General features: G+C 32.6%; 1 protein-coding gene across 2 annotated transcripts in view; it reads left to right on the forward strand.

Annotated features, from left to right (window-relative positions):
* Positions 1-1495: 1495 nt before the first annotated feature.
* LOC114340446 (facilitated trehalose transporter Tret1) overlaps positions 1496-16013 on the forward strand; it is a 29862-nt gene continuing 15344 nt past the window's right edge. Inside the window, exon 1 of one of the 2 annotated variants that reach the window (XM_028291185.2) lies at positions 1496-1907. In XM_028291185.2, the coding sequence (XP_028146986.1) occupies positions 1832-1907 (76 nt within the window). In that variant the 5' untranslated portion in view covers positions 1496-1831. Of the gene's footprint in view, positions 1908-15144; positions 15335-16013 lie in introns of those variants that run through there. The other variant, XM_028291183.2, reaches the window with a different exon arrangement.

Consider the following 16013-nt stretch of genomic DNA (forward strand, 5'->3'; position numbering starts at 1 on the left):
CCGCTTATGCTTAAACTTCTATTTGGGCACTTGGCAACTTAATAGATAATAATATACATATAAGATTTAACGCCTCGAAAATGCGTATTTTCGAGACGGGACATGTTTGAATAGGAATTTGCAAAGAAACCGAATCAGAAATTTTTTTAATACGGGAATTGCCTCACAACATGAGTTATACAGGGTGTAACAAAAATACAGGTCATAAATTTAATCACACATTCTGGGACCAAAAATAGTTCGATTGAACCTAACTTACCTTAGTACAAATGTGCACATAAAAAAAGTTACAGCCCTTTGAAGTTACAAAATGAAAATTGATTTTTTCCATTATATCGAAAACTATTGGAGATTTTTTATTGAAGATGAACGTGTGGCATTCTTATGGTAATAGTATCTTAAGAAAAAATTATAGTGAAATTTAGACATCCTAAAAAAATTTTATGGGGGTTTTGTTCCTTTAAACCCCCCCAAACTTTTGTGTACGTTCCAATTTAATTATTATTGTAGTGCCATTAGTTAAACACAATGTTTTAAAAAAATTTTTGCCTCCTAGTACCTTTTCGAAAAGTCAGTTTTTATCGAGATATTTTGCATATTTGTCAAATCCACCACATATTTGTATATGGCTAAGTACGATTATGGAGACTTGATAATAATAGGAAAATTTGTTTATGATTTACATTTTTAGGTATATTTTGAACCATATTAAAAAAGAAGCCACATCTCGATAAAAGGTGCCTTATCGAAAAAATACAAAGAACCAAAAAAGTTTTAAAAACACTGTGTTTAACTAATGGTATCGCAGTAATAGTTTAATTGGAACGTACACAACCATTTGGGGGGTTTAAAGGAACAAAACCCCCATAAAATCTTTATGTAAACATATTAGAAAAGAAGCTGCAACTCGATAAAAACTGCCTTGTCGAAAAAATACTAAGAACCAAAAAAGTTTTAGAAATATTGAATTTAACTAATGGTATCACAATAATAATTTAATTGGAACGTACACAAAAGTTTGGGGGGTTTAAGGGAACAAAACCCCCATAAAATTTTTATGGGGTTCACAAATTTCACTATAATTTTTCTTTAAGATATTCCTGCCATAAAAATGCCACATGTCCATTTTCAATAAAAAATCTCTAATAGTTTTCGATATATTCGAAAAAATCGATTTTCATTTTGTAACTTCAAAGGGCTGTAACTTTTTTTATGTGAATATTTGTACTAAGGTAAGTTAGGTTCATTCGAACTATTTTTGGTCCCAGAATAGGTGATTTAATTTATGACCTGTATTTTTGTTACACCCTGTATATTATGTACCTATTAATTAAATAAAGTCCTGCATGTAATCTTGGAATGTTTTAGTTTATTGGTAATGTGAATTATTTCTTTAATGAGATAAAGTTAAACTCATGATATAAAAATGTAAACAGTGAAATTCCAAGATTATACATAAGTCAACTTAAAGAAAGTCAGTTAATCCTGTGCGGTATGACGCAACTGATTAAGTCCTTAAAAATAGTAATAAAAGAAGGATGAAGTAATAAATCGTTTACATAAAAATATAAAGTTTGGATACGAATAAAGGCCGAGATAGTTCCTACAATTATTCATAACATTGTAGTTTGTTATGTTACGTAGTTTGTTAAGTTTCCGCATTTCTAGTTTTGAAGGACACGATCTCTTATGACGATAACATTGAGTCAATAAGTAATTTTTGTAAAGTCAGGGCAATAAATATTTAAATTGGCGTACATATAAAATCGCTAAATTCGCGATCTTTTTTTAGTATTATTTAGAATAGAAAAAATAGATAGGTACCAAAAATATGACGTTCACTATAATAAAGGTGGAAAAAGTTCTAGAAGGAAAAGACTGGCCACAAATTGTGGCTATATTAATAGGTAAGTTTTTAAAACTTAATTTTTTATTAAAGTGAGGAACCAGTAAGTATTAATAGTGATTAGACGAGTTTAGAGATTCAGTGCTTTTTTTTTTCGAAAACTTCAATTTTAAATTATTAAAAAGTTTCTTTTTTACTTAACTGTCATATTTATTTTGTATTTTACTTTTATATTTGTGGAACGTAAAAACTTCTTTGTCCAGAACATCTATTCTGCCATTACACGCACCCAATCTTATATGGAATCATCTGATATTTCTTACTATTTTGTACGAATTTAAAAAAAAACAAACACACGAAGTCAAACAGTATTTGTTTTAAAGCAATTTAATAACAAATACCTACCAATTAAATAAAACAGTAAAGTATTTAACAAACAAATTAAAATTAGTTGTTTTAAAGTCAATAGCATACAAAGTTTCAATGTAAAACAAATAATGTTTAAATTGTTTTTATTTATTTATTTTTTGTATTTTGTGGTATTCAGTTTTATCATCTCTAGTTCTTATGCAAGCTTCAGTTTGCGTGGGCACGCTCCTAATCAAATTATCAACATTTTGTTGTGGTAGGTTGCTCCATCCTTTAAGAGCAGCTTGTAATAGCCGTGCGGTGATTTGTGGATTATCCCGGCGAGCTCTAATTTTTCTTTTAAGCATATTCCACAAATACTCTATAAGGTTAAGCTCGGGTGAGCAAGCAGGCCACTCCAAACAAGGGATACCTTCTGCTTCAATGATGTCTGTAGTCACTCTAATGGTATGTAGAGGTCCATTATCATGCAATAAAATTAAATTTTCTCCTGTTGCAACTCTCCAGAGCCTGACTACAAGTTATCAACATACCTGTGAGCAGTTAACGTTGATTGGATGAAAATTAAAGTAGTTTTTTTTACGGATCATAATTCCTCTCCACAACATTACACTTCCCCTTGTATATTTGTGAACAAATCTGACAGTTTTCGTTCTTGCTTGTCTTTCTCGGCCATTAAGTACACGATTTCATGGGTCATCTGATTTTACACAAATCCTGACTTTTTTTGAAAATAGCATCATCATCATTCTCTTTGCCTTATCCCTATGCGGGGTCGGCTTCCCTAATTGCATTTCTCCATACAATTCTAATTTAGGTCATATCAATGTTAATCCCCTTTACCAACATGTCCTGCCTTATCGTCTCCCCTAAGGTCTTCTTTGGTCTTCCTCTCCTACTCCTTCCAGGAATCTGCACTTCAGCTATTCTTCGTATTGGGTGATTAACGTCTCGACGTTGAACATGACCAAAACATCTTAACCTATGCTCTCTCATTTTGGCATCAATTGGTGCCACACCTAGACTTCCCCTAATATACTCACTTCTAATTGTATCCTTCTTTGTCACTCCACTCATCCATCTAAGCATTTTCATTTCCGCCACATGCATTCGTTGTTCCTCTTTCTTTTCCACTGCCAAACATTCAGTTCCGTACATCATAGCCGGTCTTATGGCTGTTTTATAAAATTTTCCCTTCAGCTTCATTGGAATTTTTACTCTGTAATACCGATCCTAGGTACTTAAAACTATTGCTTTTCACAATCATTTCACCATCCAAAAATATTATTTTATGTGTAGTAACTTTATCTTTAAATGAACATTCCAAATACTCTGTTTTTGTCCTAATAAGTTTTAAACCTTTTTCCTCCAGAGCTTGTCTCCACTGTTCCAGTTTTTGCTCAAGTCTCTTTCACTATTTCCTATTAACACTACATCATCAGCACACATTAGGCACCATGGAATGCTACCCTGTAGTTTCGCTGTTATCTGGTCCAAAACTAATGAGAATAAATAAGGACTAAGCACCGAGCCTTGGTGCAGTCCTACTTTCACCTGAAATTTATCAGTCTCTCCCACACCTGTCCTAACACTAGTCATTACTCCCTCATCAGAGAATCTCTCGAGGAACTCTATCATATGCTTTCTCAAGATCAATGAATACCATATGAGTGTTGGTCTCTTTATTCCTGTATTTTTCCATCAGTTGCCTTACAATGAAAATTGCATCTGTTGTTGATCTGCCCTGCATAAATCCAAATTGATTATCGGATATTTCGGTTTCTTCACGTATCCGTCTATCAATTACTCTCTCCCATATTTTCATGGTGTGGTTAAGGAGTTTTATAGCCCTGTAGTTTGTACATTGTTGTATGTCTTCCTTGTTTTTGTAGACAGGTACTAATATACTGCTTCTCCATTCGTCTGGCATTTGTCCAACTTCCATAATTCTATTAAATAGACCTGCTAGCCCACTTATTCCTGTCTCTCCCAATGCTCTCCATACTTCCCCAGGAATATCATCTGGTCCGACTGGTTTTCCTTTCTTTATTTTTTGAAGCGCTCGAGGCACTTCCGCGTTTGTTATTCTGGTAACCATTGCTGTTACTGTCTCCATTAACTCCACAGCCTGTCTGTCAAATTCTTCATTTAATAAACTGTCAAAATACTTTCTCCATCTCTTTTTGACATCCTTTTCGTGAATTAGTATTATCTCGGATACATCTAATCTTATTTTGAAAATAGCACATTTTGTCAATTCCCAATGTTCCAGTTTTGGTGGTGAAGACACCAATTTAGTCGATCAATCTTGTGCTGCTTGGATACCTCGAGAACCCATAACTGTCTCCTGCTGTATACATCTTGGTACGAACTCTTCTTCTTATCGTTTAAACTGAAACAGTTACACCTGTAGCTTCCAAAAGCTGCCGTTGGAGCTGCAGGTGAGAAATGGTTGGGCGTCTTCCAGCTAATTGGGCAATTAAACGATCTTGGAGAGCCGTTATTACTTTTGGCGACTTTCCCTTGCTTTATTTTTGAGCTTTCCTAGTTCTTGTTACCTAGCATAGGTTTGGACAGAACGCCCTGTATTACGCCTAGTCTACAGCTATGTCCCTCTGAGAACATTACTTTCTCCACAAGACCAATAATCTTTCTTCGTTGTAAGTTCTATAAGCCCACATCAGGCATATTTTCGGTTTTGGACGCAAAAGTTAGTTTATTTATTTTCGTTCAATTTGCAACTCAGGCAAATAACTCATGCTGTACCGAGCTGTACTATCTGATAGTCTTATAGATTTGTTTGTTTTCAATAAAAAGCTTTATTCTTCGCAAAAATAACAAGTTCTTCAAAAGAAATAAATATTACTTTGAAATACATGGTGATTCCATATAAGTTTGGGTGTGTATATATTCCTTGCTATCTACTGATTTAGATTTGATGCACCATATTTTTAACCATTAGTAAATTCTATTTAGGTTTGAGTTGAGATTTCGTCAGGATCGATTTGTATGGGATGTCAAAACAGCAGCATCTTGCTAATGTAGTTGCTTTTGTTGTTGAGATGTCCGCTGTACAAAAGAGATATAGTATTGAGCCAAGGTCACAACCTTGAGGGACACCTGAATATAATATAATACATTTTAATGTACTCGGTTCCCTGTTTCGCCAGGAAGGGTCTATTTTCCGATTTCAAGAACTAGAAATGAGGACAGGCTAGGAGATTTTTTAGTTTTATTTGAAGTCCTGTATGCAAAACCTTATCGAACGCCTAAGATATGTCACTTTAAGCAGATGAGCAAAATGGTGTGGAGTTTAAATCTTTGTTTAGTTAGTTCATCAGACGATGCACTTGTTTTATAGTTTCGCGCCTTGTCATGAAAGCCAAATTGATTTTACCTTTGTCTATTATCATTCTTAGAATCTTCACGTACATCTTTTCAATTAGTTTGCTGAGAATAGGCAAAAGATTATAAGTGAGTAGAACGGTGGGTACGGATGCACATCAACCGAACTATTCGGAGCAGCAGCATCTAAGATCAGAATAGCCGTTTTGATTGCCAACCTCCGTCGCGGAGATGGCACCTAAAGAAGAAGAGAACGATACATTTTCTGGTTTTTCTCCTGGTTTAAGAATCATTAGGATTTGTGCGATCTCTGAGGTGTTAGGAAAGTAGTTGAAACGCATAATTGCATTGAAAGTTACTAGTTTTATGCACTTATTCGAGACTTCATTGAGAATCTTGCCAAAAATTAGGCCACCGCAAGCTTTTTTGATGTTGATTTTTTTCATTATGGTTTGTTTTTGCATAATTGGTTTGCAGATCCATTTGAAATATAGGGCAGTCAGTGAGGGTATTTGGCTCCGAATTCTATCCTACTAATCGATTTACTTGATATTTTCACAGTAAGTGAGGAATAGCTCAAGAAACAAAGTCTACCCTATGCCGATGTGTGCTTTTATCTTGGGGGTGATTCCCACCCCTTTTCGGGGGTGGAAAATTTTTGGTTAAAATAGCCACGGAAGTGGTTAGAGAATATAATTCTAAGCAAAAATTGTTCTATATTTTTTTTTGAAAACTCAGTACTTTGTGAGTTATCTGTGGTTGAGAATTGGCCATTTTCATTGAAAAATGACACCTTTGCGGATGGTTTTTTGAGAATAGCTTAAAACTATGCATCTAACAAAAAAACTATATAAAATATTTCTGTAGATTATAAAAAAAAAGAAATTCGTTCATTCATAAATCTTCTAGTTAAAATAGAAATAGGGATGTGGTAGGTAAGAAGAGTTTGATTTTTGCTGCATGCTGAAATGGGTGTATTCAACTTGAAATAATAGAGAAACGGTCGATTTTAGGTGTATAATGATACTTACAACTTTTATAGTTCTTGAAAAGACCTTTAAAATGAGAAATCCCAAATGTCGATTACATTCAAACTAAGCGAGATATTCTGTAAAAAAGTTGATGACTAATGTATTTTAAGAAGAAATGAGAAGTATATCTAACCCCTCATCCACCAGAATTTAAATACATCGTTTTCCTTCTACAATACTTTTTATTATAGTGTTATTTATATGTTCAAAAAGTTGGATTGGTTTAAAATGAATGATTTTTGATAAAAATAAGATCAAATTATAGAGCGCATTTTTAAATTTTCTTAAAAATCTTCCTTTTTCTCCATGTAACTCGAAAATGATAAGAGATACGAAAAAAAGATACCATACAAAAATATAGAGTTTTTCAGATAAAAATTTCCTTTTTATTTTTCATTACTGTATCTTTTATCATTTTCAAGTTACAATGAGAAAAAGAAGATTTTTAAGAAAATTTAAAAATGCTCTCTATAAATTTATGTTCTTTTTTCAAAAATTATTCATTTTAAACCCGTCCAACTTTTTGAACATAGAAATAACACTATAGTAAAAGGTATTGTAGAAGGAAAACGATGCGTTTACATTTTGGTGGATGGGGGTTAAAATTACTTCTCATTTTTTCTTAAAACACATTAGTTATCAAATTTTTTGCAGCATATCTCGCTTGGTTTTAATGTAATGGACCTTTAATATAGCTCATTTAAAAGGTCTTTCCAAGCACTACAAAAGAAATTAGTAGCATTATACACCTAAAATCGACCGTTTCTCTGCTATTTCAAGTTGAATGCACCAATTTGAGAATGTACCAAAAAACAAACTATTTTCACCTACCATATCTATTTTTGTATTATAACTAGAAGAGTTATGTAGGCAAATGTCTCTTTGTTTTTTGTAACTTATAAAAATGTTAAATATAGTTTTTTTAGTTAGATGCATAGTTTTCAAGATATTCGCAAAAAACCGTTCGAAAAGGTATTATGTTTCAATGAAAATGGCCAATTTTCAACCACGAATAACTCAAAAAGTATTGAGTTTTCAAAAAAATTATAGAACAGTTTTTGCTTAGAATTAGGTTCTCTAGCGAATTCCGTGATAATTTTAACCAAAAAATGTTCCACCCCCGAGAAGAGGTGGGAACCACCCTCCAAGATAAAAGCACACATCGGCATAGGTTAGACTTTGAATTAGGACATAAGTAGAGGCTAGGCCCAAAATTTCAATAAAATCCATGCAGTAGGATAGAATTCGGAGGTAATACCCTATTCTTGCTCCCATTGACTGGCGTAATAATGCCGTTAGGAATTTGGTTAATTATGTTTCGTCCTTTGTGGATAGTTTAGAAGGGTATTGCATAAATACGTTTTGAAGGTACTTTCCAAATAGATCAACTTTGTCTTTATCGTTCCTAATTCAGTTACTGGCATTATCTTTAATGGGTGGGGTATGTTGTTGGGGGTGTTTGAGTTTTCCTATGGCTATCTAAAATAAATAATATATAGCTTCGGTTGGGATAGATTTTCTAATAATTTCTAATAATTTCTAATGATAAGATTTTTAATTCGTTTAGCTCTCTTGTTGCTTTATTAATATTTTTTTTATTTTCTTCCGTTCTTGATCATTGCCAATTTTTTTGTAAATGTCGATTTTATGCAACTTTTCGTTTAATTGTGAGAGACACATTGTTTCCTAGATATTAAGGTACCTCCAGAAAATTAATTTCAAACTGGAATTAAAACTATTTCGCGATATATTTAAGTTTTTTAACCCCCCTCTGTGGCTCAATGGTACGAGAGCCTACCTAAAAATTAATAAGTGAAAATAGTTTCTATCCTTGTGGGATCGGTACTCACCGGAGGGACCGCAGACGTTCGGATGCAATTAGTGTCCCTTTGTAAAGACAAGCAAGTCGACTTTGCAAAGTAACAAGACATTTACTCAACACACACACTACACAATACAATAGGTATCTGATTGCAAAATGAACTGTACCATACGCCAACTGTACCAATCGCCAATGGCGATTAGTTGTTGAGGTACAAAGCTAAATAAAAAAAATAAGTTTTATCAACATAAGTAGAAAAAAATGTAACTGAACACTATGGGTAATGTTACTACTATTCGTATGATATAAAAATATTTAAGACCTATATTTTAAAAATACTATATTTCAAGCTAAATTGCAAGTAATTATTATTTATTTGATCTTTAATTTAACCTAGTGGTATGATAAGCACTCAGCTGATATCTGTATGTATGGACAAAATATAAATAATCTAGTTTATATTTAAAATTGTGTTAATCGTAATAATTTGCACAATCTACCGGAGATGCAGAATAAGTTTTTACCCTTTTTAAAAGCGCGGCCAGGGAAATTGGCCTTAAGGTCAACGAATATAAGACCAATTACAAGGTTGTTACCAAAATTTAAGATAAAAAATTAGACAAAACATTTCGATAATTGAATACAATTTGGAAGTGGTCAAAGAATTCATTCAAATACTTGGAAGCAGTGATATGATAACAGCCAAAAATAGTTATGAAAGAGATGTAGCGGCTAGAATCGTGTCAGGAAATAGAACGTATTACCCCCTAGCGATACTACTTAATCAACATTGCTATCAGATGCAGTTAAAACAACGGTATAATAAAACTATATTCGCCCCATAAGAACGTATGGTAGGTATACTAAGCCATTTTATTGTTTTCAAGGCCATATTCTTTAAGAACTCGGTAAAAATAGGGCCGCATATGAAATGCCTCCCGAAATAGGATTTCTTACCTGTCGCTAAAATGGTCACATAGATACTAATTGCCTCCCAAGGTTTAAATAAATTACATGGTTCTAATCTTTATGTGAAAGTGAGACGTTGCCGCATCTTCGTCTCTTTGTAAATTTTTGTCAAAATTGGTATTTTGTTATTTAATTTATTTTATTTTCAACCTTTATGTATTAAACATTATTGACACTAGGCGGAGTTTATAAATTTTAACTAACTTATACATATATATAAATAGTTTTATAACCATTATAATATAATATATTTTATTATAACCATTATTTTTTATAATTAATAATCTAACAAAAAATACAAAAACATATTAAGTATTTTATAGATTTATTAAAAATAACATAGCAAAAAAACTTATTGGGAAAATAATACAAAATGTGTATAAAAATATAAAATTACAAAATATTTTTCCTAAATTTATATGATACTACTTTGTAAAATTCTAATCTATTTATTTTACATTCTCTTAATTCTAAAATTTTTTCATTTAGAAAATTTATCTTTGGTGTATTTTCCGCAATAATTTTTTTTTGGTGTCGAAACAGAATTCATTTTAATGTAGGTATTTATTTGAAATTGTAAAATTACATCAATAAAATTATTAATGTTAGGATGAGGGCAGCAGAAAGAAGAATTATACTTGGAATGAAAACTTTCGCATGGGTTTGTGGTTCTTTGTAAGGACGAAGAGTGCTCAGCCCAAAGATGTGGAGGAAATGTCGAATTTTCAGATATGTAATTATCAACAAGATAATCACAAAACTGGGTGACTCTTTCATCGACTGGTTTAATTTCTGCCAAATCTATATAAAAAAAATCGCTACCATCTTTAGGATGTAAGAATGAAAGACCAAAAATTTAAATAAGAAAATGCGTAATTTCGGTTGAGTCAACACCTTCTTTCCGGTATTCTGGAGCTAATCCCAGTGCTTGAACCTTTCTATACCATGCCTGACCCAAATGAAAACGACATCCATGAAGATCTGCTTCAGGAAATCCCATACGAATACCATTATGAATGGAAATTTCAAAGTCTGAAGTTATTACTTTAGGGAATACAGTACAATTAATTTTAAAACATTCTTCTATGATATAGTTATAGGCGAGATAATATGAAGAATATGAAGATGACTTTTTATCTTGAAGTAGACAAAAGACAAGAGGAATATAATGTCCATTTTTCAAGCCATGTGTACTAAACAGTTGAGTGAAAAAACGAGGAGAGTATTCAAAAGTTCCGTCAACATCAACATATCAATTGGAAACAGTCGAAAGAAAACGAAGATTTGAAAAACATGTTAATATAACAATATGATTATCTTTGTCATTTTTAATTATAAAATTTTCATTTCTATTTGTAATAATAGAAGATGAATCGAGAGCTTTATGAAATTCAGAAATATTTTTGAGAAGTTTAATTAAAGAATTTTTGGTTCTAGCATAATATAAATTTTGTCTCACCCTATTAATATCATTGATAGTAAATGTATCTATATTTGTCTTCTTAAGTTCTTTACAGATGAGCTTCATTGATTTTTCGCTGAGATCTTCCACGCTGCTCTTTTTATTGAATTGCTTACGACTTTTCTATTGTAAACTTCGGCAGACAACTTCTCGTGGTTATGATCTAATATTGGTTCAATAGGGAACTTGCATAAATTTTTAAATATTAAAATAATATTAAAAAACATAAGGTAACATGATCTTAAAACGCTTGCATGCGAAAAAAACAAATATTTTTAACCCGTACGCTAATTACGGCGCTTTGAAAATGCTATAAAATTCAAATATCTTAGGAGGCTCTTGAACGTCCTTCTATTGGTCTGACGTCAGAGACCACAGTCATCTACGTCTACGATTAGGTATTACGGGTGTATTACATTTTAATCGTATTTAAATGGATATTACCAGCTATTATTTGTATTCTTGCATAGTTCTAAAATCAGTTTATTTACTCTAATGTGTTTATAACGTATAAGTATTATTACTCACGAGGGGTTTTCAAAAGAAAGCGATTAAGTACAACAGTTCATTTTAATCGTCTTTAATTGAAAATTCCTACGTATTATTTATGTTCATCTTATATATTGTAAGTAGTTCCCCAATCAGCTTAGTTTCAAACTGAAATTGGTACCATTATATGTATTGTAGTAAACGGTTTTACCCGTGGGTTTCATCTACCTAACTCTAATCGAAGGATTTCGTATATCCTGGAAAAGATTACGGTGTAATTTGCATAATAATAAAGAAACTAAATTTTTATGAAGTTTATTATATTTGATTGTAATGTTTATTAGTACCTACTGGAGCCTTTCATTATTGTGTTCAAAGCCTTCTGAGAAAAGATTATGGTGATTAGCAGACGTACCGATAGCCAACAAAACCCTTCTTTACAAAGTTAATAATACGCATAAATAAGAAGAATTATTATTGTAATTTTACAAGTTAATATCTTTATCATCTCAGCTTATATGGGCCATTCCACGAACATACGCCTGTTTTGGATTACTTCGACAACGAATATTTTACTGTACAACATAAGAAGTACGAAAGTAAATGGCGCTAATAATTATTCCAATAAACAACAATGTAATTTGCAATTTACTTTCGTTCTTCTTATTTTGCACAGTAAAATATTCGTTGTCGAAGTAATCCAAAACAGGCGTATGTTCGTGGAATAGGGTATACTCACACAGCATCCCTCGGTAGACCGCAAGCTATAGTAGAAACATGACTGCAGACCGCATACTATAGTAGCACCAATACTTTTTAGTTACTCTTACTTTTATTACTAAGTTTTGTTTATTTTTAAGTTACTTGTTTCTTTTTTCAACACAAGAAACGACAAAAGTAATTTCATAAAAAAGAACTTTTGGAGTCATCCAGGTGCATCCAGGCACTATACAGTACTTATATTGCGCAGATTTGTTTTCCATTTTGATAAAGTATATTACACACTAAATACACTAAACTACACTAAATACAATAACATAAATACCGAGCAAACGTCACAGTTATTCGACACGCACAACTGGCAATGGCAAACTGCATTCAAAGCAAACGGGCGAAAACGATAAATGTGGCCTGTGACGTCAGACCCAAGCTCGCGCTTTTGAAGTTGTTTGAAACGGAAATTTTAGGAGCGGAACTTTGATCAGATGTTGTACGTACACTATTCATTGTTAAGACGTAATATTTTGAATATAACATTTTTAAACATAAATTAACAATTTTATGCAAAAAAATTTTTTAGTGCAAGTTCCCTATTATCCTATTTTCACATCCTAGTGTTTTCACAAAAATACTTTGCAGGTTTTTTTAGTACATCGCCACCGTTTTACTGTATCTTTGGCCAACATTTAAAAGATTAAGGTAAAAGTACCTATTCATGGAATCGTTAAGAAGAGACTAGAATCGCAATTGGAATTACCCAGAAAATACCCAGAGAATATAAACAAACAAAAAGATTAAGGTAAAAGTACCTATTTATGGAATTATAAAATGGAATTATAAATATGGAAGAGATTAGAATCGGAATTGGAATTACCCAGAAAAGCTGGATATTAGATTGTCGGGTACCAACTTTCTTTTCTAAAAAGAAATGTGTATGTCGTACTGTGAAATATTTATGTGAAACAAATTTTATGTAGGTACACTGCAATAAGAATTAGAAAAATCAAAATAAATAGATACTACCTATTTAAATTATGATTTGGCAACATTCTGTCATTATACAGAGATTAAATAGACAAAATATCAGCCTAAATGATTAACGAAACGGAGGCATTTCGATTGTACCTGGGAGGCATTTCATGTATGAAAATATTTACCTGAAAAAGTGGGAGGCATTTCGATAACGCCGAAAAAAAGTCGTTATCTGGGCCCGGAGCCTTACCCATCTTTTGAATGAAATATTTGAAATTAAAAATCACACTAAATTTTCTCCTTTTTTTCAGCCCTGTAACTTATTAAAAATTGTGAGATAGTTTTTAGTTTAGGATTTGGTGCTGGCTAAATGGTAAAAGGTAAGAACTTAATGTTTCATTTTGCGTTTAAATTTTTCAAAAATACTTATTAGTTTTCTCAGGATTCGAAAAAAATGATTCCCCATTTAAATAGCATTGGACCAAGATTTTGCGCCTACCCCTTAAAAGGGTATTCAGGGGTGTTTACTGGATTTGCCCAACGTTTTTATTCTTTTACATCATTAAACAGCATGTTATTTTATAAAATTTTAAATTTTAAAAAATACCGAGAGACAATTCAGAGAAGCTAGAGATTTCTTGAAACATGAGAAAAACCCAGTTTTCTTTGAAATGCGCGGCTGAATAGTGTTTATAAGTTGATAAAATTACGCTGTCTTATTTATGAATCACATAGACGTAACTTACCAGCGTGATTTCAGGCCTGGAAGATCGGCTATTGATCAAATATTTACAATAAGACAAATGCTTGAAAAGTATTGGGAATATAATCAGGACGTGCATCAGATCTTTATAGATTTCAAACAGGCTTATGATTCAATTAATCGTGCAACATTATGGAAGGCAATGATCGAGCTCGGCGTACCTAAGAAACTAGCCGTGTTAACACAAATATGTGTAAGTAACTCCTTTGCACAAGTTAGAATAGGGGGGAAAATATCAAATGCTTTCTGCGTAAATTCTGGGCTGAGACAGGGAGATCCGTTGTCCCCATTGTTGTTTAACCTGGCCTTAGAATACGTCATGCGAAAAATGTATCCAAAAATCAAACCAGACATAATATAATCATTAATGACGAAGTAGTTTTCAATCCTAATAGTAAATTATTAATATTGAAAATATTAAAAATATTACTAAAAGATTTTTAAATTGAAAACTGGAAAAAATGGAGAACAGTGCCTACGTTCCTTCCGATGAAGGCTCCAATAAGAGCCGAAAATCGCGATTCAAGGGACTGGACTGCACTCCGTATTCTAATTGAAAAGTAAGATTGTTTTGCCTTCGCATTGCAACTGAATAAAAATGGTATACATTTTTATTTTATAATCATTAATGTTTATTTTTTATACACTCATTTTCAAAAAGATATTGAATAAATCTTGGTTGCCATATTACTGAACAACTAGATCCAGATAAAGAGATAAAATGTAGAATCGAGATAGCCCGCACGACATTTTTAAAAATGAGGTCATTCTTCTGTATTGATACCTTGCAACTTCAACTTCGAAAGCGCATGATTAAATGCTACATTTGGTCAGTCCTCTTGTATGGTGTCGAAGCATGGACATTAAAAATATCCACCATTAACCGTTTGGAGGCCTTTGAAATGTGGCTGCACAGACGTATTCTAAAAATACCATGGACGGCTATGCTGACAAATGTGGCAGTCCTTAAGAGAGCAAATGCTACCCGCGAGCTGCTTGATAACATCAAATATAGAAAGATGGCCTATTTTGGACACGTAGTAGGGGGAGACCGGTATAATATTCTTCAACTTATTATGATGGGTAAAATCGAAGGACGCAGAGGAATTGGTAGAAAGCAGGCCTCTTGGTTGAAGAATATCCGGGAGTGGACAGGAATAAAGAAAGCAGAACACCTATTTAGAATAGCTCGAGACAGAGACAGTTTCGCTGTTAAGCAGAGACGTTAAGAAGATTGAATAAATATATTATAATAAAATTACAGTCACATGATAATTAATTTTAGTACGCTACTGCAACCGATAATATAAACAACAAAATGCTAATTATTATTATGGTACATCAATACACGAATAATACTAAAACACTAGCTTAGCTAGTGCGTTAAATAGATAGTATGGTGTGCAAAAGTGTAACAAAAATATGGCCAAAGATGTAGATAAAACAAAATGTGCTTTTGAACTAGAACCGTTAACCAGTGTGAAGGTGAAGGAAAACGTTACAAATCATGAAAAATCTGCATTGCAGATTATAGCAATATTAACAGGTAAGCAGTATAATATGGATTTTATAAATAAACGAGTCGTTTATTGCGGCAAAAACAGGTCACGACTTTCACAATACCTATCGACAAGACCTGTCGATTGTGATGAGCACGTATTAATGATAAAAAACATTGAAACCTTTTGTTTTCTATCCTTCCACAAAATTTATTATAAGATAATTAATAGACCTGGATCCCGCGTACCAAAAAAAGTTGATTAATAGCAAGCTGAAAATGTGTTCATAGCTTAACGGTGTCTAGGCGGATAAACTTTGATTTTTGGGAACACTGGAACGGGAAGGTTTAATTTTGGAACAGGTTAAAAATTTGGAACGTCAGACTACGAAAACGTTCCATGTATTTTGGCGGAGAGAACTTCCAAGAACATCAATTGATGTACAGTGGAACCCCGATAAGTCGGGCCCCGATAACCCGGAAGTCCGGCTAACCCGGACCGATTTTCATCAGATAAACATTTTGATTTTCAATATTTTGTATTTTTCAATTTAATTGTGGCTTATTTCCCATCAAAATAGTTAATTATCAGACAAACCTTTCAACAATAAAAATGTATGTAATATAATATTTGAGAGATAATGTATATGTCTGTAATTTGAACTATACGATATTAAAAATGACTCATAGCACACGCCGCAGAAACAACAGCCACCTGTCTGTAGTA

This window comes from Diabrotica virgifera, chromosome 8 (genome assembly GCF_917563875.1).
Source record: "Diabrotica virgifera virgifera chromosome 8, PGI_DIABVI_V3a".
Classification (NCBI taxonomy): domain Eukaryota; kingdom Metazoa; phylum Arthropoda; class Insecta; order Coleoptera; family Chrysomelidae; genus Diabrotica; species Diabrotica virgifera.